A 23784-nucleotide genomic window follows, 5' to 3' on the forward strand; every position below is an offset into this window, starting at 1 on the left:
GAACATAGATTTTAGAGCCAGTGCCCAACGCTGGGCTAGAGACCTGTTAACAGAAGTAACAGAGGAGACATTGAGCAATTTTATTACTTCCATTCAGAAGTCTTCCATCTTTACCCGACATTGGGAAATGCAGTATAAATTTGCTCTAAGGCTATACATCTCCCCGGATAGAGCGAAGAGGGCCGGCTTTGGTGGAACTGGTACTTGCCCATGGTGTGAGCAATCTCTGGCCAAACTCGCTCATATGTTTTGGTACTGCCCACATATCTTGCAACTGTGGACGCAAATCTTGAGAGAGATTAAGAGATACTGGGGACGCACAGTACAGAGACACCCTCTGATGCTTTTTGGAGAATATAAATACGTCAAACCGGCTCCATCGGGCTTCCTATCCTTCCTACAGAGAGCGATGCTGATGGGAAAGAAGGTAGTTTTGCAACATTGGCGCAACATTAGAGCTCCCACCATTGGATCCTGGAGAATACAAATGATTGAACTTTTGAAACTAGAGAGACGTGGTTATCTGGATTTGTCTACGGAGGAGGGCAAGCGGTTTCAGAGAACGTGGGAGAACTTTTGGGACACATTACAGCCCCTGGCAAGAAGCAAGATTCTAAATTAGAAGGGCTGGAACGAGAGATTCCACCCGGATAACTGATAGGACAGCTTGTGTCTGGGGAAGGGAAGGGGGGGAGGGGGGAGGGTGATAAACGAAAATATTTGGCGTTGACAAAGTTACTGCTAGTTGCTTGTTGTATTAGTGTCTTAACGATTACCAACCTTGATTGTATTTTATCAAGCATTATATGTCAATAAAAATGATTTAACCATAAAGGTTGTTTGAATTTGTGGGATCAGAGTGAGTGATGAGTCTAGCAGTATTCCAAGATTCCTAACCTGTGACTTTAGTGGGAGTTCATACTTCCCAAAAGGTATTTTGAAGTCAGATATTTGTCCACTTGTGTTAGGTACCCAAAGAATCTCTGTTTTGCTTGGGTTCAGGGACAATTTGTTGATTCTTGCCCATTTCTGAGTTGTGGTTAGACAGGCAGTCAGTTTGAAGCAGCTCAGCCAGAGGCTTGAGGTAGATATTAAATAAAATGGGAGACAGTATGGATCCACAGTTCAGTGCCCAAGATAAAGATGTGCTGTTGCTGAACAGACTGAGTTTTTAAATAAATATATTCTACTACAATCAACCTCTGGAGACTAATGTGTTTGATTTGGCCTACATCCCTACTCTATTTCTTCAGCATTCCTAACTCTTTCGTGGGGGACTCCTCTTTGCTTTATTGGTGTTTCAAATCGAATTTGAACTATGTAAATACTGTGCTGCTTATATCTGTTTCTGACAGCCTTTTAAGCATGATATTATGGTCCACAGTGTTGAAGGCCGATTATCAGTGTAACTGATGAAGACCCCCAAGCCTCCCTCTGCTAGAACCCTTGGGCTGTCTGAACACTCCCAGCTAACTCCACACGCATGCTCAGGTCATGCACATAAACTGAGCATGAATGGAGTGTGCCACTGTTGGTGGCTGGGAATATGCTGCCCAACTTCCACAGTGTTCAGATGACCTAGGTGGGGTTCTAGTAGATGAGGTCTTCATCTGGTGGGGCTTTGTGATCCCTGCCAGCCAAGGTATTAATTTTTAATGCTTGGAGGGGGAAGGGCAAAAAAGAAATGCATGGGCCCACCCATTCCAACCCTAGGCCCACTGGAAATTGACTTCTGGCTATACTACTGTCCTAATGGCAATGCAGTATCTTGAACATATATATTTCCACTTCATAGAACTATAGCAATTATATGTTATAGTTTGATGGACTGTCAGAGGTGATCTTCCACTGGGGGGTGACCCCTATTGTGAAAGTAGGTGGAACACCTTATTTCATCACCAGTCCAATATCATTCTTAAACTCTACAACTTTTTAAACTCATGTACTTGTTATAATTTTATCATAACTTTCTCATAATTTATAGAAACAGATTCCAATAGTCATCTTAATTTCTTTTTATAATCCAGAAAATTCAGATTAATAATCTTGAGTGTCTCTATAAGTGGGGATAAAATTGCTATAGTTCTATGCAGTGGAAATATATGGGTTGATTATATCAAAAATTCTGCATAATTTAAGATAAGTTGTGAGGCTTCGTGAACATTAGTGCAGAACCTTGAGCCACATCCTCCTACTCTGCTTCTGGCTAGGCTATTGCACTTTTAACCATGAGCGTTAAGGAACAGTGTAAGAGTGAGGGGACTGGAGGAGCTGTGGAGAGAGAATGAGATCAGAGCGGCATGCAAGGACAGAGTGAGGGAAGTGAGGGTGTGGAGTGTGGGTGAGAGAAGAGAATAGTGAAAGGAGAAGGGGCATGAAAAGACTGCCCCATTAAGTGGTTTCTTGATTTCCCTGCAATTCACATCTTATTCATGCCTTTGTTATCACCTGTATTGATTACTGTAACACTGTTTACTGCAGTATCTCTATTTAACTTCTTCGCTGCCTTTAAACACTTCACTTGCTTCTTATGTAATGCTAAGCATTGGGATCATGTTTCTCCTCTTCCGTCACAATTGCACTGGCTGCCTGTCCATTATAGATATAGTACGGGTTCCTCTGTCACAATTCCTTATACCCCTTCATGTGCACTACGCTCCCTGGATTCACATCGTTTGGTTCTTCCATTTCCCAAGACTGCTCACTACGAGTCCACCTGTGGCTCAGCCTATTTCTTCCTAGCACCTTTTCTTTGGAATAATCTGCCTCCATACCTCTATTCCAAATTGTCCTTTTCTAAATTTAAGGCCATTCTTAAAGCACACTATTTTCAGCTGTTCCTGCCAGACTGAGAAATTGAAGGCAGTGGCATAGCTACGTAGGGCCTGAGGGGGCCTGGGCCCCATAGATTTAGCCCTGCCCCCCTGGTGACGATCCCCTTGAACCCCCCTCCCCCGCCGCCGCATCAGATACCTCGTTTGCTGCAGCCGAAGAGAGTCTTCTTTAGTTCAGCGCCGGAGTAGCGCCCTTGTTCAAGGAAGTTCCTGCTGTGATCAGCTGTTTCTGACGCCTTACGTCCTGCACATAAGCGTCAGAAACAGCTGATCACAGCAGGAACTTCCTTGAACGAAGGCGCTACTCCGGCGCTGAACTAAAGAAGACTCTCTTCAGCTGCAGCAAACGAGGTATCTGATGCGGCGGCGGGGTGGGTGGCGACGGCAGCGGGGGAGGGTTGGTGGCGGGAGGGGGGTCCAATGTGGCGGCAGCTGCGGCGGCTGGGGGGGCGACAGCGGGGGGGGGGGTTGGTGGCGGAAGGGGGGGTCCAATGTGGCGGCTGCGGCGCAGGGCCGCCAAGAGACTGGGCCGGGCCTGGGACAAGGCCGCCTCCGAGCCCCCGGCCCTGCCCCCCACTGCCACCCCCCCCCCAGGTTGTCGCCGCTCCCCCCCTGAGGGGGGCCCGGTGCCACAGTCCCACCCGCCTCCGCCTCCGCCACCGGGCCGGGCCCCTTCCACCCAAACCCCCACCACAGAAGCCCTGCAGAGTACAGCGAAGATCAGCTGAGAGGAGTGCGTCTGTATGGGCCGTGCACGCCGGAGTCAGAAGACAGCACTTCTGCTGGCGGGGGTTCGGGTGGAAGGGGCCCGGCCCGGTGGCTGGTGGGACTGCGGCGCCAGGCCCCCCTTGGAGGCCCGGGCCCCGGGAATTTTGTCCCCCCTGTCCCCCCCCCTCGACGGCCCTGCTGCGGCGGCTGGGGGGGGGTGACTAAACAGTGCCCCCCCACCTTGGGCTCTGCCCCCCCCCTCCCAGCGAGGTCTGGCTACGCCCCTGATTGAAGGTGGGAGAAACTGAAGGTGGAATTAAAAGAAATCCATGGACTGAGACAATACCATGATTTCAGTTTTACCGAGATCCAATGTAGTATAGTTGTAATTCATGAGGAAACACAAACTAACGTTTTTGTCAAAGACTCCTGAACTGCTACAAAAAAACTGTACATCATCTGCATATATCTTAAAAGGCACACCAAGAGTAGTCAGAAACAGCCAAGAGTTGTCTCTTTGCAGATGGGAGTCATGTAAATATTAAACAACACTGATGCTAATGCTGAACCTTGAGGGACACTTGTGTTTAGAGCAAACCAAATGGAGAAATGCCTCTTAACATTAATCATTTGTTGAAAGCAATGACATAAAAAGGACTCAAACAGTAGCAGAAAATCCAAGTTCTTTCTGTTGCTGCAATAGTATAACATGAGTTACAGTATCAATGGCAGAATATATGTCCAATAGTATTAACACAAAAGTCCAGTTTGAATCAAAGCCTTGTCTTCTAATATCAAAACTTGATAATGACGTTTCAGTAGTAGTAGTAGTAGTAGTACCATGATAGGGACGGAAACCAAATTGGAAATAATCTAACAATATATTGTTACCAATACATTTCTGAAATTGTAATAAACCTTTTTTTCTAACACCTTAGCAGGAAATGGAAGAGATACATCCTAGCAATTTAAGAAAATCTAACTTACTACTCTCTAATAAAGGCAAAACACTGGCTTGCTTCATTCCCAAAGAAAGAGTGCCATCAGTCAACAATATGTTAACAATACATGTTATTGGACTTGCAATATCAGAAATGTTTTCATAACTGATACTGAACAAGAATCTAAAGAACATTTAGTGTTATTCAAAGACATCAACACTCATGATACCTCACTCATTATCACAATAAGATAATGTATCTGGAACAGTCCTAGCAATAGGAAAATTACTTACAGGCAGAGAATGTTGAGAAGATAGGAGTGAAGACACAAGCAGACAATGTTGAAAAGACAGGAAAGAAGAGGAAGAAGAAGTGTGAGAGGATCCAAGATGCTCGGAGGGGTAGCATGGAGAGCAATGGGGGAAGAAAAGACAAACGATGAGCATAGATAAGATATTTTAGCAAGCCAACCCTTGGCACAACTGCCTGGATACAGAGAAGATGGTGTAGGAGATAACGAAGGAGTAGAGGTAAGTGCCTGGATTATGTAACAGTTGGAAAAGTTTCTTCAGCTTGTTAGCAAAGGAAGCAAAGATCCCAGAGAAACCTTTTTAGCCTTCCTCATCTCCTTATATTACTCAATGAATCTTATCTTAAAAAGGCAAAAGGATAAGGAAGGCAGATGCTGTGGCAAGATGGGGGACTTCATGCTTGTGGTTTTGTATTGTTGCCTAAATGACACCTATTTTCCCTTAAATGCATGTCCCTAGTTTGGCCAGCAGGTGGCGTCTGACCTCTGTATTATAGCTGTAGCAGCGGTCCGTTTTCTTCTTAGCTTATCTTCCCCATAGAAAGAGGAAAACCTCTGATGGACAGTAACCTGCACTGTCATTGGCTAGAAACCCCTTATTGTTAGTGCCCTGGGCCCTGATCCCCAAGATCTAGCCAGAATGTGCTGGATTTCTCCAGTCTCAGACTGGGATTGTGAAGACCTCTTCACTGAGATCCTGTTCAAATCCTATGAACAGTTATTTTTCCTGAACTCCCCAGGTACTACTTAGGTAGTAAGACAGTGTTTAATTAGTTTTAATGTTGATTCCTGTTATTTTACCTGTTACTGTTTGCGGTTTACACCTTTTTATCTTTCACTGTTCCACATTTTTTTATGGTAACAAACCTAATACTTTGTTAGCTCTGTTGTCCTGGACTGACTAAGAATCCTGGAGGTTTCTGTTCTCGATCTGCGGGTGTTTTCTAGGAACTGTTGGACCCCTGGGATTGTGGCCCCAGTGTTCTTAGAAACCACCAAAGAATAAATTGCGGGTGGGAGATTCGGCCAGAGGCAAGCAGGACCCAGTGTGGTGGATGGAGGGTATGCCAGTGTAGGGGCAGATGCGCAGGTGCGAGTGGGCCTGGGCAGTGCTGGGACAGACCCTCTATGTGGCTGCAGGGTTAGCCCGGGTAGATGCTATGGGTAGCACTTAGGTGTTACGTGACAGATGCTTACTCCAGAGGCCTTAAGTGTACCAGACCTGGCATCTGAGAAGCCACAGCCCAGTGTGAAACTAAGAGAAGAAGACTTATGGGGTTTCTGAAGGGGTGCATATACATCCAATGCATCTAGAGCTGTTGAAAGAGTGAACAGTGGAAGATCTAGTCAGTTGTCCTTTGGGGGGAGGGAGGGGCCATCAGCAACATGCTGACTCAATTTGTATATGTAAATACTAGCAAGACAGCAATAGGTATAAAGATGGGCGAGCAAGTGGTGGGTCAGAGGGAATGCATCATAGCAGAAAAGTAACTAAGACAAAATCAGATCGAGAAGTAGTAAAAAGGAGGCCTAAGTGAATGGGCAAAGACCAGATCTAGAGTATAGCCTACAACGAATAAGGGAAACGTGTTGAGAAAAGTAACGTCTGGACAAGAAAAAAGGAAGTCAGAGGTCTGAGAGAGCACATTGATGTTAAAAGCTCCTAGAATTTTATTTATTTTAAAATATATCTAACCTGCATATCCACAGTTCTCAGCAGGGTACAATAAAGCATACAAACAAATAAGACATACTAAATAAAACATACACTAGTAACAACCATGTATAGCCTCCCCACATTCTCTAAGATACTCTATAACAGTAGGTTGATTACCAATTGGGTTCCAAATGCCCATGAAAACAAAAGCTGTTTCACCAGCTTTCTAAAAATGAAATAATTCAGAAGAGTCCCAATTACAAATGGACCACAAAGGCTAAATACCCTGTACCTCGTCTATGCCAAAAGATAAGAATTGGCAGCAGGTAACTGCAACATCTTTGTGCCACCTGATTGTAAAGCTCTAGTTGGCGAATAAATAGATGTGAGCCAAGTTACAGCTAATTCAGTTAGAAACAGATAATTCCACTATGAAGGATACTGTAGACTGTAGGGTATTATAAATAAGGGCAATAAAACAAGAAGCAGAGCCACAGGTAAAGTGGAGCACACGACCGTCAGAGAAGCATAAGGGGTTAAAAGCTCAGGGAGGGACTCAAGATAGAAGTTCTGAGAAAGCCTACACCTTCACCTTGTTTGAAAGATCTACCGTAGTGGGAACAGGTATAACTAGGACAACAGGCCTCAACCAGGGGCACAGTTATCCCTGGCTGTAGCCCAGTCTCAGTGATGCAGAAAAAGAGCAGGCTCTGGTTTCAGATAAGATCAGTGGCAAACAGTTTCTTGGTCCGGAGACAGCATTCATTCAGTAGGCCAATCCTAAGAGGACCGGGAGGGGTTAGTAGAGACACAAGCTCTTGCACGCAGAATTGGAACCAGGAGAGACATGGAGACTTACTTCGGAGCATGTCTGAAGATATGTGGTTCCACCTGACAGCAGACAGAAGACTGTGGCATGAGTACTCTGGGGCTAAAAAGAGATGCAATGGCAAGAAAATACAAGCAGTGGAGAATAGCAAGGATAAGAAGAGATAAGAGGAAGCCCTCGGAGATGCTCCAAGGAAGGCATCCTGCTCCTCAGGTGTGTACCCACAGCACAAAGCACCAGCTATCCTCCTGATTAAATTTGGAGAGAGTAAGCGACGTCACCTCAATTGGGCCACAGCGATAGGAGGGAGAGCAGCAGCGAATATAACTACCACAGATTTTTGAAATGTCTGCTGAAGGAAACCGGAAGTGTGACTATGCCACTAAATAAACATCTTAAAAATGGTAGTGTCTCAAACTGTAATATAATCCATACACAAAATTTCAATATAAAATCTTTAGTCTGGATTATATACTGAGATTTTTTCCATCCCTTGTTAGTACGCTTTATGACTTGTGTAATTAACAAGTTGGGGGGTATTACTTAAATGACTAATTAGTCTTGCAATTCACCTTATTCAGTTCTTTGGTAAAGCATTGAATACAAATTTTAAATTAAGAAAAGCTATTAAAAAAATGAATGGCCATTTTTTTCCTACAAGTATTTAATGTTCATTCAGCCAGAAGCCCAATGTAGTCTGCAAAAGTTACACTAGAAATAGGGATTAATTACCGTGCTGAGCTGCTTTCGAAAATGAGGCATCTTTTTCATCAGCTGAGACAAACTGCTTATTGATAACTGTGAAAATAAAATAATATATCAATGCAAATTTTTACAGCCAATTTTGCATTTACCATATTTCACTTAACTTTGTTATAGAAACAAAATAACAGGCAGTGTAGTTCTTGGAAGTCAATTACGTCAAGAGTACAAATACTCCCAAAGAGTTCCAAGGTTGTATCAATCATATTCACAGTAATATATTAAACATCCAAGAACTTACAGTTATTATATCAAATACTAAAATGAACATCTAAAACAGACATGCTAGTGTCAAGTAAAATATTTTGAGTAAGGTAAAATTATGTATAATCATACCTGATAATTTTCTTTCCATTAATCATAGCTGATCAATCCATAGACTGGTGGGTTGTGTCCATCTACCAGCAGGTGGAGATAGAGAGCAAACTTTTGCCTCCCTATATGTGGTCATGTGCTGCCGGAAACTCCTCAGTATGTCGATATCAAAGCTCCATCCGCAGGACTCAGCACTTAGAGAATTACACCCACGAAGGGACACTCTGCCCAGCTCACCACCGCCGAAACGGGGGAGGGGAATTAACCCAGCTCATCCCCACACAAGTGGGGGAGGGGAATCCGTCCAGCTCATCCCCGCGGAGCGGGGGAGGGACACCACACCCGCCGATGCGGGGGGATCTGGCTTATCCTGCAACCGCAACCGCGGGAGGAGCTGACTGACCCTAACACCGCCGAAGCGGGAGGGGTACAAAGCTGCCCTACAGCCGCACGAAGCGGGAGGGAGTGCCGGCAGAATTTTAAGTCTCAATCCAGCCCCGTAAAACGGAGGGGAGAGGAATGCAGCAGCTCACTGTAACACAAACTCGTCTTAACTCTTGAAGAATCCAAGTGAAAAAACTTGAACACGAAGTCTTTCTGAAGTAACTGAAGACTAAACTTGAACCTGAAATGCAACCAGAATAAAAACAGTACAGATATCTGGGAGGGGCTATGGATTGATCAGCTATGATTAATGGAAAGAAAATTATCAGGTATGATTATACATAATTTTACCTTCCATATCATCAAGCTGATCAATCCATAGACTGGTGGGATGTACCGAAGCAGTACTCACCCAGGGCGGGACATTGAAATCCCTGACCTCAACACTGAAGCTCCAAACCGGGCCTCCGCCCGTGCAGCCACAGTCAAACGGTAATGCTTGGAGAATGTATGAGCCGAAGCCCAAGTTGCCGCCTTGCATATCTCTTCCAAGGAGACGGATCCGGCCTCTGCCATCGAGGCCGCCTGAGCTCTCGTGGAGTGAGCCTTCAGCTGGATAGGCGGCACCTTCCCCGCGGCCACATAAGCCGCTGCAATGGCTTCCTTGACCCATCTTGCCACTGTAGGCTTAGCAGCCTGCAGACCCTTACGAGGACCTGCAAACAGGACAAACAGATGATCCGATTTCCGGAAATCATTGGCCACTTCCAAGTATCTGATGATGACTCGTCTCACATCCAGATATTTAAGAGCAGAGTACTCCTCTGGGTAGTCCTCCCTACGAAAGGAAGGGAGACAGAGCTGCTGATTCACATGGAAGCGAGAAACAATCTTGGGCAGGAAGGAAGGCACTGTGCGAATAGTCACTCCTGCCTCAGTGAACTGCAGAAAAGGCTCTCGACATGAGAGCGCCTGGAGCTCGGAAACTCTTCTGGCTGAAGTGATAGCCACCAAAAAGACTGCTTTCAACGTCAGGTCTTTCAGAGATGCCCTCGACAAGGGTTCAAAAGGCGGCTTCTGCAATGCTCTTAGCACCAGGTTGAGATTCCACGCAGGCACCACTGAGTGCAGAGGAGGGCGCAGGTGATTAACTCCCTTGAGAAAGCGCACCACATCTGGCTGCGAAGCCAGGGAAGCACCCTTCAGGCGGCCCCTGAAGCAAGCCAGAGCCGCTACCTGGACTTTAAGGGAACTGAGCGACAGGCCTTTCTCCAGACCTTCTTGCAGGAACGCCAACACTGAAGAAATTGGAGCAGTGAAGGGAGAAAGTGAGCCTGCTTCACACCACGCTGCAAAGATACGCCAAACCCTGGCGTAAGCAGTAGAAGTAGAGCGCTTCCGCGCTCTCAGCATAGTGGCGATGACCTTGTCTGAGAAGCCCCTCTTCCTCAGACGCTGCCGCTCAATAGCCAGGCCGTAAGACCAAAGGGGGAGGGATCCTCCATCACCACGGGACCCTGATGTAACAGGCCCTGCTCCACTGGCAGCCGCAGAGGATCGTCGACTGAGAGCCTGATCAAGTCCGCATACCAGGGACGCCTGGGCCAATCCGGACTCACCAGGATTACCCTGCCGGGATGCTTTGCCACCCGGTCTAGCACCCTGCCCAACATGGGCCAGGGCAGGAACACATAGAGGAGCTCTTGTGTCGGCCACTGTTGGAGAAGAGCATCTACTCCCAGGGATCGAGGGTCCCGTCCTCTGCTGAAAAAACGCGGCACTTGGCAATTGGCCAATGACGCCATCAGATCTAGGCTCGGCTGGCCCCAGCGCTTCGTGATGTCCAAGAACGCCTGAGCAGATAGCTGCCACTCTCCGGGCTCCAAGGTATGGCGACTGAGAAAGTCCGCCTTGACATTCATGACTCCGGCAATGTGGGCCGCTGAAAGCTGCTCCAGGTTCGCTTCCGCCCACTGGCAAAGATTCATAGCCTCCTTGGCTAGAGGGGCGCTCTTGGTACCTCCCTGGCGGTTGACATAGGCCACAGCCGTGGCATTGTCCGACAGGACCCGTACAGGCTTCAGCACCAGTACCGGGATGAACTCCAAAAGCGCCATAAGTACATAAGTACATAAGTAGTGCCATACTGGGAAAGACCAAAGGTCCATCTAGCCCAGCATCCTGTCACCGACAGTGGCCAATCCAGGTCAAGGGCACCTGGCACGCTCCCCAAACGTAAAAACATTCCAGACAAGTTATACCTAAAAATGAGGAATTTTTCCAGTCCATTTAATAGCGGTCTATGGACTTGTCCTTTAGGAATCTATCTAACCCCTTTTTAAACTCCGTCAAGCTAACCGCCCGTACCACGTTCTCCGGCAATGAATTCCAGAGTCTAATTACACGTTGGGTGAAGAAAAATTTTCTCCGATTCGTTTTAAATTTACCACACTGTAGCTTCAACTCATGCCCTCTAGTCCTAGTATTTTTGGATAGCGTGAACAGTCGCTTCACATCCACCCGATCCATTCCACTCATTATTTTATACACTTCTATCATATCTCCCCTCAGCCGTCTCTTCTCCAAGCTGAAAAGCCCTAGCCTTCTCAGCCTCTCTTCATAGGAAAGTCGTCCCATCCCCACTATCATTTTCGTCGCCCTTCGCTGTACCTTTTCCAATTCTACTATATCTTTTTTGAGATACGGAGACCAGTACTGAACACAATACTCCAGGTGCGGTCGCACCATGGAGCGATACAACGGCATTATAACATCCGCACACCTGGACTCCATACCCTTCTTAATAACACCCAACATTCTATTCGCTTTCCTAGCTGCAGCAGCACACTGAGCAGAAGGTTTCAGCGTATCATCGACGACGACACCCAGATCCCTTTCTTGATCCATAACTCCTAACGCCAACCGAATGGCTCTGAGTTCCAGGAGGTTGATAGACCACTTTGCCTCTGCAGGAGACCAGAGCCCCTGCGCTGTCCTTCCCAAGCAGTGGGCTCCCCAGCCCAACAACGAGGCGTCCGTCGTGACGACAATCCACTCTGGGGTCACCAGAGGCATTCCCGCAGACAACTTGTCTGTCTGCATCCACCAGCTCAGCGCCTTGCGCACTGCTGGGTCCAAGGGAAGGCGCACAGCATAATCCTCCGACATCGGAGTCCAGCGCTGCAGCAAAGAGAGTTGAAGTGGTCTCATATGAGCCCTGGCCCAGGGCACAACTTCCATCGTGGCCGTCATAGAGCCCAACAGCTGCACATAGTCCCAAGCCCGAAGGGGAGAGGCTACTAGGAACTGGTCCACCTGAGCCTGAAGTTTGACAATCCGATTGTCTGGCAGGAAAACTCTGCCCACTTGGGTGTCGAATCGAACTCCCAGGTACTCCAGGGACTGAGTCGGGCGCAGCTGGCTCTTCTCCCAGTTGATGATCCATCCCAGGGAGCTCAAAAGAGCAACTACCCGGTCCACAGCTTTGCCGCACTCTGCATAAGAGGGGGCTCGGATCAACCAGTCGTCCAGATAAGGATGGACTTGTACCCCTTCCTTTCGTAGGAAGGCCGCGATGACCACCATTACTTTGGAAAAGGTCCGCGGAGCAGTAGCCAACCCGAAAGGGAGGGCTCTGAACTGGAAGTGTCGTCCCAGGACTGCAAAACGCAGAAAGCGTTGATGAGGAGGCCAGATGGGAATATGCAGGTACGCTTCCTTGATGTCCAAGTATGCCAGGAACTCTCCTGCCTTCACTGCCGCTATAACAGAGCGGAGATTCTCCATGCGAAAGTGCCGCACTTTCAAGGCCCGATTGACCCCTTTGAGGTCGAGGATAGGCCGGACAGAACCTCCTTTCTTTGGTGCCACAAAGTAAATGGAGTAACGTCTCTTGCCAAGCTGACTTTCTGGCACCGGAACGACCGCGCCCAGGCAGATCAGATTGTCCAAGGTCTGCTGCACTGCCACAGCTTTGACCGGAGACTTGCAGGGAGAGAGTACAAACCCGTCTTTTAAGGGTCGGCAGAACTCTAGTTTGTAGCCGTCTCTGATGACTTCCAGCACCCACGCGTCTGAAGTTATTGTGGTCCACTCGCCCAGAAACGAGGACAGCCGTCCTCCAATCTGCACTGGGGCGTGGACCAAGACCCCGTCATTGGGTACGAGACCCTGGGGGAGGACCGGAGGGAGCACCTCCGGGACGGCGGTCTCTGCGAAAGGAATGCTGCTTGGGGGAGAAATTCCTCTTGAAGGAAGAGGGGGCAGAGGAACCCGACTTGCCCGGGCGGTACCGACGGGCTTCCTGCAACCGTCCTCTGGAGGTACCGGGACGAGAACTAGCCCGAGCCCTGACCTCTGGTAATTTCTTGCCCTTAGACGTGCCGAGATCGGTCACGATTTTGTCCAGCTCGACCCCAAAGAGCAGCTTGCCTTTAAAAGGCAACCTAGCCAGGCGGGATTTAGAGGCGTGGTCAGCAGACCAATGTTTCAGCCAAAGCCACCGCCGCGCACAGATTGTCTGAGCCATGCCTTTCGCTGAGGCCCTCAAGACATCATACAGCAAGTCTGCCAAATAGGCTAAGCCCGATTCCAGGGCCGGCCAATCAGCCCTCAAGGAATGATCCGAGGGGGAAGCCCGCTGCACCATAGTCAGGCACGCCCTGGCCACATAGGAGCCGCAAACTGAGGCCTGCAAACTTAAAGCAGCCACCTCAAAGGACGACCTTAAGGCCGCCTCCAATCTTCTGTCTTGGGCGTCCTTTAGGGCCGTGCCACCTTCCACCGGCCATGCCGTTTTCTTAGTCACCGCAGTGATTAAAGAATCCACGGTAGGCCACAGATAGGCCTCACGTTCACTCACAGCCAAAGGATAGAGGCGGGACATAGCCCTAGCCACTTTAAGGCTCGCTTCCGGGACATCCCATTGAGCCGAAATTAGGGTGTGCATGGCATCATGCATGTGGAAGGTTCTAGGCGGGCGCTTCGTCCCCAGCATAATGGCAGAGCCAACAGGGGCTGAGGGAGAGACGTCCTCCGGAGAGGAAATCTTCAAAGTGTCCATGGCCTGTAACAACAGGTTGGGCAAATCCCCTGGGCTAAAAAGCCGCGCTGCAGAGGGGTCATCCGCTCCATCCGAGCGGGGATCCGTCTCCTCCAAGGAATCCGCAAAGGACCGTTGGGAGATCTCAGACACGCTGCCCTCATCTACATCGGAGGAGACAAATTCCTCCAAGGCCTGGGAATCAACCCGAGGGCGTTTACCTCTGGGAACCTCAACCTCTTTACCAGACGAGGGAGCAGGGGCAGCGTTTTGCATGAGGAAAGCCTGATGCAGCAGCAAAACAAACTCGGGGGAGAAACCCCCCAGACTGTGCACTTCCGCAGCCTGGGCAACGGCCCTAGACGCACCCTCAACCGGCGCTCGCAAGAGCGGGGGAGAGACATGCTGCGCATCCAAAATGGCGTCCGGCGCGACACTCCGCGAAGGAGCCGCGCGGGAAGAACGGCGCTTAACTTTAGCCGCTTTTGTGCCGTCGCCCAAATTAAGGGCGTTCATGGCATTAATGTCTCCAACCTCAAGGGCGGCCCACGAAGAAGCCGTCCGAGCCGCGTGGCCGGCCAAGATGGCGGAGGCGAGGAGCGGGGGATGGGCGTTTATGGCGGGAAAAACCGCCACGCCGGAGGAAGGACCGGAACATTCATCGGTCACGAAACTGTCACCCAACAAGGGCGAATCAGGCTGTAAGACCCCCGCATCCCCTCTAGAAGCGCTCAAGCGACCCGGGGAGCGACCCTTTGCGCCCTCGCCCTCCGACGCCATATGCCACGAGGAGAAGAATCGGGGAACCCCCTGCCCGCTATAAAAAGGTAAAAATTACCTGCTGTCCGCTCCGAGTTGTAACGACCTGGTGTCCCAGTGAGTAGCTGCAATAGACGCTTAAATAAACGTCGAAATAAACGCCTTTAAGGACGTTCAAAAATTTTTTTTTTTTTTTTTTTTAAACGGAGCCAGCGGGAGGGGGGAGAAAAGGAGGGACCTGGCGCCACCAGGTTTGCACTTGCTCAAGAAGAGCCCTCAACCCCAGGCACTCAACAAAACCTAAAAATTAGGCTTGGAGGCCTAGCCAGAGCTGCTGCTGTGTGTGACCACCACCTGCTGAGATAGAGAACATACTGAGGAGTTTCCGGCAGCACATGACCACATATAGGGAGGCAAAAGTTTGCTCTCTATCTCCACCTGCTGGTAGATGGACACAACCCACCAGTCTATGGATTGATCAGCTTGATGATATGGAAATCAGTATTAAAACTGATTTTCCTACCTTTCCTTCTGTTGCTTTTTTGCTTGATGCAATCTCTTTTACAAGTCTTGGAATTTCTCTGGTAAATAAAAAATGCATTTAGTTTAACTGGTCAGACAAAAAAAATTACAATAAACTCAACTGAAGTTATTCACTTACGCCAACACATATGCAATATGCTTATGTCGAATTTTCACCCAGAGTTCATCATGCTCATCCAGATATGCTTCTTTTTCCTTCTTGTTTGATTCATCGGTCTGATACCTAAAATTTAGATTTACTTAGATATAGCTCACACCTTTTTCAGTAGTAGCTCAAAGTAAGTAACATTCAGGTACACAAGCAGGCTTATTTTCGAAAGAGAAGGGCGCCCATCTTTCGACACAAATTGGAAGATGGGCGTCCTTCTCACAGGGTCGCCGAAATTGGCATAACCAAAAGTCGGGGATGACCAAAGTTCACGGGGGTGTGTCGGAGGCGTAGCGAAGGTGGGACTTGGGCGTGCCTAACACATGGGCATCCTCGACCCATAATGGCCCTGACGAGCACTTGGACGACTTTACCTGGTCCTGTTTTTCTTACGACCAAGGCACAAAATGTTGCCCGAACTGACCAGATGACCACCAGAGGGAATCAGGGATGACCTCCCCTTACTCCCCCAATGGTCACTAACCCCCTCCCACCCTCAAAAAATATCTTTAAAAATCTTTTGTGCCAGCCTCTATGCCAGCCTCAAATGTCATACTCAGGTCCATCGCAGCAGTATGCAGGTCCCTGGAGCAGTTTTAGTGGGTGCAGTGCACTTCAGGTAGGCGGACCCAGTCCCATTCCCCCCACCTGTTACACTTGTAGTGGTAAATGTGAGCCCTCCAAAACCCACAAGAAACCCACTATACCCACATCTAGGTGCCCCCCTTCACCCCTAAGGGCTATGGTAGTTGTGTGCAGTTGTGGGTAGTAGATTTTGGGGAGCTCAGCATACAAGGTAAGGGAGCTATGTACCTGGGAGCAATTTCTGAAGTCCACTAAAGTGCCCCCTAGGGTGCCTGGTTGGTGTCCTGGCATGTCAGGGGGACCAGTGCACTACGAATGCTGGCTCCTCCCATGACCAAAAGGCTTGCACTTGGTCGTTTCTGAGATGGGCGTCCTTGGTTTCCATTATCACCGAAAATCAGAAACGACCAAGTCTATGGAAGACCATCTCTAAGGACGACCTAAATTTCAGGATTTGGGCATCCCCGACCGTATTATCAAAACAAAAGATGGACGTCCATCTTGTTTCGATAATACGGGTTTCCATGCCCCTTCACCGGGATGTTTTGCGATGACGTCTTGAGCAAAACTTGGGCGTCCCTTTCGATTATGCCCCGCCACGTATTTCTTTGATCCTAGAGGGCTTACAGTCTAATTTTGTACCTGAGGAAATGGAGGATTAAGTGACTTGCCCGAGATCACAAGGAGCAGCAGCAGTATGATTTGAACCTGGCTTTGCTCTAACCACGAGGCTACTTCTCCACAAGATAGCTATCAAACCAAGAAACTTATAAATAGCCTTCACGTACAACAAAACAGAAATAAAAAAAGCTAAAAAGAATTTGCTACAAGTGGTGCACTTAAGCTGTTTCCCTTTAGAGCGAGTAAATAGTTTCTTTTATGCTATTTATTCATTTAAAAAAAAACACTTAGATTCAGCACAATCCAAAAGTTCTAGGTGGATTACAAACTGTACATTCAAAATATATAAATCAGTAACACAAACAATATTAAACCTCTCAAATAGCTACAATACAGCATACAGACTCACTTATACTTTAATCAATCTGCCACTCCTTCATATGTCTATATTAAACGAAGGGTTTTTAATTTCTTTTTAAATTCTTTTATATCCCGAATCTTTCTTATCTCACTGGTAATGTATTCCATAACAGAGTAAAGTACAGACAAGAATGATCACTAACAGGAGGAAAAAGTTACACCACTTAATGGAAAAAGGCAAGAACCTCCTTATGAAAGCCATTATTAATTCAGTGATTTCATATTTACCACATAAACTATCCTAACATCTTATAGTGCCACTTCAAACATGAGGAAAGAGGAAAATTAAGAAAGAAAACAGGAATTAAACAGAACATATTGAAGGTATCAAAGAAGCATTTTATAATAAATTTTATAAAATTACAGCAGTTAGAAAGCTTTTACCTATAAGTATCTTTTTCAATTGGCAGCAAATCATAGGTCATTGCCTGAAAGGTGAGTTCATGCAGTACTGTGGAAACAGGGTCAAATCCACGATCCACTATTAATAGCTGGGTCTGGGTTTTACCCTGAAAAAAAAAAATGAAAAGGTATAGTTAAGTTAAAATATTTTAAAGCACTAGATAAAATAAAAAAAATTGAACTACTCTCTGGAAACGTCCTTACATATTATCAATATATTAGATAGGGGCTTCTCAACCATCTCCTGGATCCAACCTAGCTGGTTGGGCTTTCAAGATTACCATAATGAATATGCATGAGATCAACATATGCAAATTTGAGACTCATTCATTGTGGTAATCTTGAAAACTCAATGGTTGAGAAACACTGAGTTAGACTGTCTGTATTAGTCAGGTGAACTGTAAAGTGAAGATACTTACCTGTAGCAGGTATTCTCCGAGGACAGCAGGCTGATTGTTCTCACGATTGGGTCGACGTCCACGTCAGCCCAGGATCGGAAGTTTTTGCTAGCAAAATCTCAAAAAATCTTCCAGTCTTCTGGCGTGCGAGTGGCGTGCACTGTGCATGCGCGGACTGTTTTCCTGCCCATCGCGTAAGTCCCTCAGTGTAGTCCAAAAGCAAGAGGAGAACAACGAACAACTCCAAAGGGGAGGAGGGCGGCTTTGTGAGAACAATCAGCCTGCTGTCCTCGGAGAATACCTGCTACAGGTAAGTATCTTCGCTTTCTCTGAGGACAAGCAGGCTGCTTGTTCTCACGATTGGGGTATCCCTAGCACCCAGGCTCACTCAAAACAATGAACATTGGTCAATTGGGCCACGCAACAGCGAGGACATAACAGAGATTGACCTGAAAAGAAATACAACTAAGTGAGAGCGCAGCCTGGAACAGAACAAAATTGGGCCTAGGAGGGTAAAGTTGGATTCTAAACCCAGAACAGATTCTGCAGCACCGACTGACCAAACCGACTGCCGCGTCGGGTATCCTGCAGAAGGCAGTAGTGAGATGTCAATGTGTGGACAGATGACCACGTTGCAGCCTTGCAAATCTCTTCAATAGAAGCTGACTTCAAATGAGCCACTAACGCAGCCATGGCTCTGACATTATGAGCCGTGACATGGCCCTCTAGAGTCAGCCCAGCTTGGGCATAAGTAAAGGATATGCAATCCGCTAGCCAATTAGAGATTGTGCGTTTTCCGATGGCGACTCCCCTCCTGTTGGGATCAAAAGAAACAACTGGGCGGACTGTCTATAGGGCTTTGTCCGCTCCATGTAAAAGGCCAATGCTCTCTTACAGTCCAAGGTGTGCAACTTGTCTTCACCAGGGCGGGTATGTGGACGGGGAAAAAATGTTGGCAAGACAATTGACTGGTTCAGATGGAACTTCGACACCACCTTTGGCAAGAACTTAGAGTGAGTGCGGAGGACTAATCTGTTATGATGAAACTTGATATAATGTGCATGCACTACCAGGGCTTGGAGCTCACTGACTCTACGAACTGAAGTAACAGCCACCAAGAAAACGACCTTCCAGGTCAAGTACTTCAGATGGCAGGAATTCAGTGGCTCAAAAGGAGCTTTTATCAGCTGGGTGAGAATGACATTGAGATCCCATGACACTGGTGGAGGTTTGACAGGGGGCTTTGACAAAAGCAAACCTCTCATGAAGCGAACAACTAAAGGCTGTCCAGAGATAGGCTTACCCTCTACACATTGATGATAGGCATTAATTGCACTAAAGTGAACTCTTACGGAGTTGGACTTGAGACCAGACTCTGATAAGTGTAAAAGGTATTCAAGCAGGGTCCGTGTAGGACAAGAAAAAGGATCTAGGGCCTTGCTGTCACACCAGACGGCAAACCTCCTCCATTTGAAAGAATAACACTTTTTCGTGGAATCTTTCCTGGAAGCAAGCAAGACTCGGGAGACACCCTCTGAGAGACCTAAAGAGGCAATTTCTAAGCTCTCAACATCCAGGCCGTGAGAGGTTGGGATGTAGAAGCGATCCCACGTTCTGAGTGATGAGGGTCGGAAAACACTCCAATATCTTCAGAGGACAACTCCAGAAGAAGAGGGAAACAGATCTGACAAGGCCAAAAAGGAGCAATCAGGATCATTGTTCCCAGGTCTTGCTTGAGTTTCCCTACTAGAGGTATGGGAGGATACGCATACAGAAGGCCTGTCCCCCAATGTAAGAGAAAGGCATCTGACGCTAGTCTGTCATGGGCCTGAAATCTGGAACAAAATTGAGGGACTCTGTGATTGATCTGAGTGGCAAAAAGATCCAACGAGGGGGTGCCCCATGCTCGGAAGATCTTGTGGATAACGCCCATGTTTAGCGACCACTCGTGAGGTTGCATGATCCTGCTCAACCTGTCGGCCAGACTGTTGTTTATGCCTGCCAGATAAGTGGCTTGGAGAAACATGCCGTGACGGCGCGCCCAAAGCCACATCCGGACGACTTCCTGACACAGAGGGCGAGATCCGGTGCCCCCCCCCATGCTTGTTGGTGTAATACATAGCAACCTGATTGTCTGTCTGAATTAGAATAATCTGGTTGGACAGCCGATCTCTGAAAGCCTTGAGAGCGTTCCAGATCGCTCGTAATTCCAGGAGGTTGATTTGAAGACCCTTTTCTGGAAAAGACCAAGCTCCTTGAGTGTGAAGTCCATCTACATGAGCTCCCCACCCCAGGAGAGATGAATCCGTCGTCAACACTTTTTGTGGTTGAGGAATTTGGAAAGGACGTCCCAAGGTCAAATTGGATCGAATGGTCCACCACTGAAGGGAAATGCAAAAGTCGGTGGATAGATGGATCACATCCTCTGAATCCCCTCTGGCCTGACACCACTGAGCAGCTAGGGTCCATTGAGCTGATCTCATATGTAGACGTGCCATGGGAGTTACATGAACTGTGGAGGCCATGTGTCCTAAGAGTCTCAACATCTGCCGAGCTGTGATCTGTTGAGACGCTCGAGTCATGGACACGAGGGCCAGGAGATTGTCTGCCCTTGCCTGGGGAAGATAAGCTTGAGACGTCCGGGTGTCCAACAGAGCTCCAATGAACTCCAATTTTTGAACTGGGACTAGATGGGACTTGGAATAATTGATCACGAACCACAGTAGCTCTAGCACTCGAATAGTCATCCGCATGGACTGTAGAGCGCCTGCCTCCGAGGTGCTCTTCACCAGCCAATTGTCGAGATAAGGGAACACATGCACTCCCAGTCTGTGCAGCAATGCTGCGACAACTGCCAGGCACTTTGTGAAAACCCTGGGCGCAGACGCGAGACCAATGGGCAGTACACAGTACTGAAAGTGCCGAGTTCCCAACCGAAATCGAAGATACTTCCTGTGAGCTGGGAGTATCAAGATGTGGGTATAGGTATCCTTTAAGTCCAGAGAGCATAGCCAATCATTTTCCTGAATCATGGGAAGAAGGGTGCCGAGGGAAACCATCCAGAACTTTTCTCGGACTAGAAATTTGTTCAGGGCCCCTAGGTCTAGGATGGGACGCATCCCCTGTTTTCTTTTGCACAAGGAAGTACCTGGAATAGAATCCCAGCCCTTCGTTCCCTGGTGGAACGGGTTCGACCGCTCTGGCCTTTAGAAGGGCGTAGAGTTCCTCTACAAGTACCTGCTTGTGCTGGGAGCTGTAAGAATGAGCTCCCGGTGGGCAATTTGGAGGTTTGGATTCCAGATTGAGTGTGTATCCTGAGCAGACTATTTGAAGAACCCCCCGATCGGAGGTTATGAGAGGCCACCTTTGGTGAAAAAATATCAACCTCCCCCCGACCGGCAAGTCGTCCGGCATGGACACTTTTTCTGAGGCTATGCTGCACTGGAGCCAGTCAAAAGCCGGTCCCTTGCTTTTGCTGGGGAGCCGCAGGGGCCTTAGGCGCACGCCGTTGACGGGAACGAGTGCACTGGGACTGAACCTGAGTAGGCTGCCGAGAAGCAGGAGTGTACCTACGCCTATTATAGGAATAGGGAGCACTCCTCTTCCCTCCAAAAAACCTCTTAGATGAGGAGGTGGTAGCAGAAGACGCCCGGCAGGAGAGAGAATCTATAGCATCATGGTGCTTCTTGATCTGATCGACCACATCCTCTATGTTTTCACCAAAAAGGTTATCCCCCAGCAAGGAACATCCGCCATTCGCTGCTGGATCTTATGATCCAGGTCAGAGACGCACAGCCATGAAAGTCTGCGCATCACTATACCTTGAGCAGCTATTCGGGATGCCACATCAAAAGTGTCATAAGTACCCCTGGCCAGGAATTTTCAACACACCTTCTGGTGCCTGACCACCTGGTGAAAAGGTTCGGCGAGCTCCGGGGGAAGCACTTCAACCAAACTAGACAACTGCCTCACCGAGTTCCGCAAGTGGATGCTCGTGTAGAGCTGGTATGTTTGAATCTTGGCTGCAAGGATAGCGGCTTGACACGTCTTTCTCCCAAAAGAATCCAAGGTCCTAGACTCTCTGCCTGGGGGCACCAAGGCATAGTCCCTAGTACTCTTGGCTCTCCTGAGAGCAGAATCCACCACCATGGAATCATGAGGTAGTTGAGACTTCACCATTACCGGTTCTCCATGGACTCTGTACTGGGACTCAGTTTTTTGGGGGACCACTGGATTAGAGAGAGGGAACGACCAGTTTCACATAAGAACTTCCCTGAGTGTGTTATGCAAAGGAGCCATTGCAACCTCTGTAGGTGGAGAAGGATAATCCAAGACCTCGAGCATCTCGGCCCTGGGCTCATCCACAACCTCCATAGGAAAGGGAATATCTTTAGACATTTCCCGAACAAAGGAGGAAAAAGAAAGACTCTCAGGTGGAGACATCCTTCTCTCAATGCGTGGAGTAGGGGACCCCATAGGACTCTTCTTCAGAAAAGTATCTGGGATCTTCCTCTTCCTCCCACGAACGCTCATCCTCGGTATCGGACAAAAGCTCTCTAAGAGCAGCCCGAAACCGAGCCTGTCTCGACGTCGAGGAGCGATGGCCTCGAGGGGGATGTCGAGAAGTCGACCCCTGCCTGAACTGCGGTGAAGCTTCCTCTGCCGACGTCGAAGGAGAGTTGACCCGGATGGCAACCGACGCCGATGCTGCAAGCGGCACTGAGGTCGGGGACCTAACCACAGGCGAAGGACCAGATGCCACTTCAACCAACGGTGCAGAAGACGCACGCACCCCTGGCACTGAGGTACACTGGCGTAGCAATCCCTTCAGAAGCTCTGGAAGAAGGGCCCTGATGCGCTTGTTGAGAGCCGCCATCGGAAAAGGCTGCGGGGCTGGTGCAGGAGCCGGTGGCAGAATCTGTGGGGGCTCAAGAGCCGGTACCAGGCTGCCAGAAGACCGACGCATTGGCACCTCCTGTATAGAGGATGAGCGGTCCTCTCAGCGCCGACGCTTCTCGGGTGCCGAATCCTTCGGCTCCCCGGAGCTCTTGGTACCGTGCAAGGAAGATCGATGACGGTGCTTCGCTCGACACCCGTCATCGAGACTCCTCGGTACCAAAGAAGATAACGTGGATTCCTCAAGCCTACTAGGGCCAGGTCCGATGAAGGGCGGTCCCAGGGGGCCTGCATAGCAGTAGGCCTCGAGACAGGTGGAGACCCACTCGATGCCTCACTGCTCCCAGCGCGATGTGGTCGTTCGGCAGCCATTACCTGCGCTCTCGAAGTCGATGCTTCCCTCAACGTCGATGCCGCCAACCTCGGTACCGATGCCGACGTCGAAGGACTGGACCGATCCACAAAAAGGTTTTCTTGTTGAGCCTCCCGAGACACTTGGGTCTGTTTTTTCATCAAAGGACACAGCTTACAAGCAGCTGGAAGATGATCGGGCCCAAGGCACTGGAGACACCACGCGTGGGGGTCGGTACCCGAGATGGTCCAGTTGCACCGAGTACAACGCTTAAAGCCGCTGGGTGTCCTCGATGACATGGACGGAAAAACGGCATCTGCGAAATTAAAGGTCGTGATTATGCCAATTAAAAAGGCACAAAAAGGGAAAAGAAAACTGTTGCGGTGAAAAGAAACTTAAAACTAGTGACTAAAACTAAGAAAATAAAGAAACTACTCGGTTTGTTTGTTTTTTGTAGAAAGAGGAAATAAAAGAAGAAAAAAATAAACAATTGCGCAGACTCTTCCTGGGCCAAGAGGAACACAATGAAAAACAAAAGCTGTGTCACCTCAGACGCGGAGAAAAAAGCACTGAGGGACTTACTCAAGCGACGAGCGGAAAACCGGTCCGTGCATACGCACTGCGCACCGCTCACGCGCCAGAAGACTCTGGAAGATTCTTTTAGATTTTGCCAGCAAAAACTTCCGATCCTGGGCCGATGTGAATGTTGACCCAATCGTGAGAACAAGCAGCCAGCCTGCCTGTCCTCGGAGAAGATAAAGTACACATGGTACAATTCCAGAAGTTTATCATCTTTGCCCAATTTATACCTTTCATATATTCACATTCATAAGAGAAGTTAAACCTATCACAAAACTGCATACGGCAGTTCTTTCTTTA

General features: G+C 48.4%; 1 protein-coding gene across 1 annotated transcript in view; it reads right to left on the reverse strand.

The window, feature by feature from the left end:
* The window catches only part of STXBP3 (syntaxin binding protein 3), a 113531-nt gene that overhangs the window by 23430 nt on the left and 66317 nt on the right, over positions 1-23784 (reverse strand). The window contains exons 9-12 of the mRNA XM_030206194.1: positions 17242-17366; positions 15202-15306; positions 15064-15121; positions 8012-8077 (exon numbers count right to left, since the gene is read on the reverse strand). Of these exons, the coding sequence (XP_030062054.1) occupies positions 8012-8077; positions 15064-15121; positions 15202-15306; positions 17242-17366 (354 nt within the window). The remainder of the gene's footprint in view (positions 1-8011; positions 8078-15063; positions 15122-15201; positions 15307-17241; positions 17367-23784) is intronic.

Source organism: Microcaecilia unicolor, chromosome 6, assembly GCF_901765095.1.
Source record: "Microcaecilia unicolor chromosome 6, aMicUni1.1, whole genome shotgun sequence".
NCBI classification, from domain to species: Eukaryota; Metazoa; Chordata; class Amphibia; order Gymnophiona; family Siphonopidae; genus Microcaecilia; species Microcaecilia unicolor.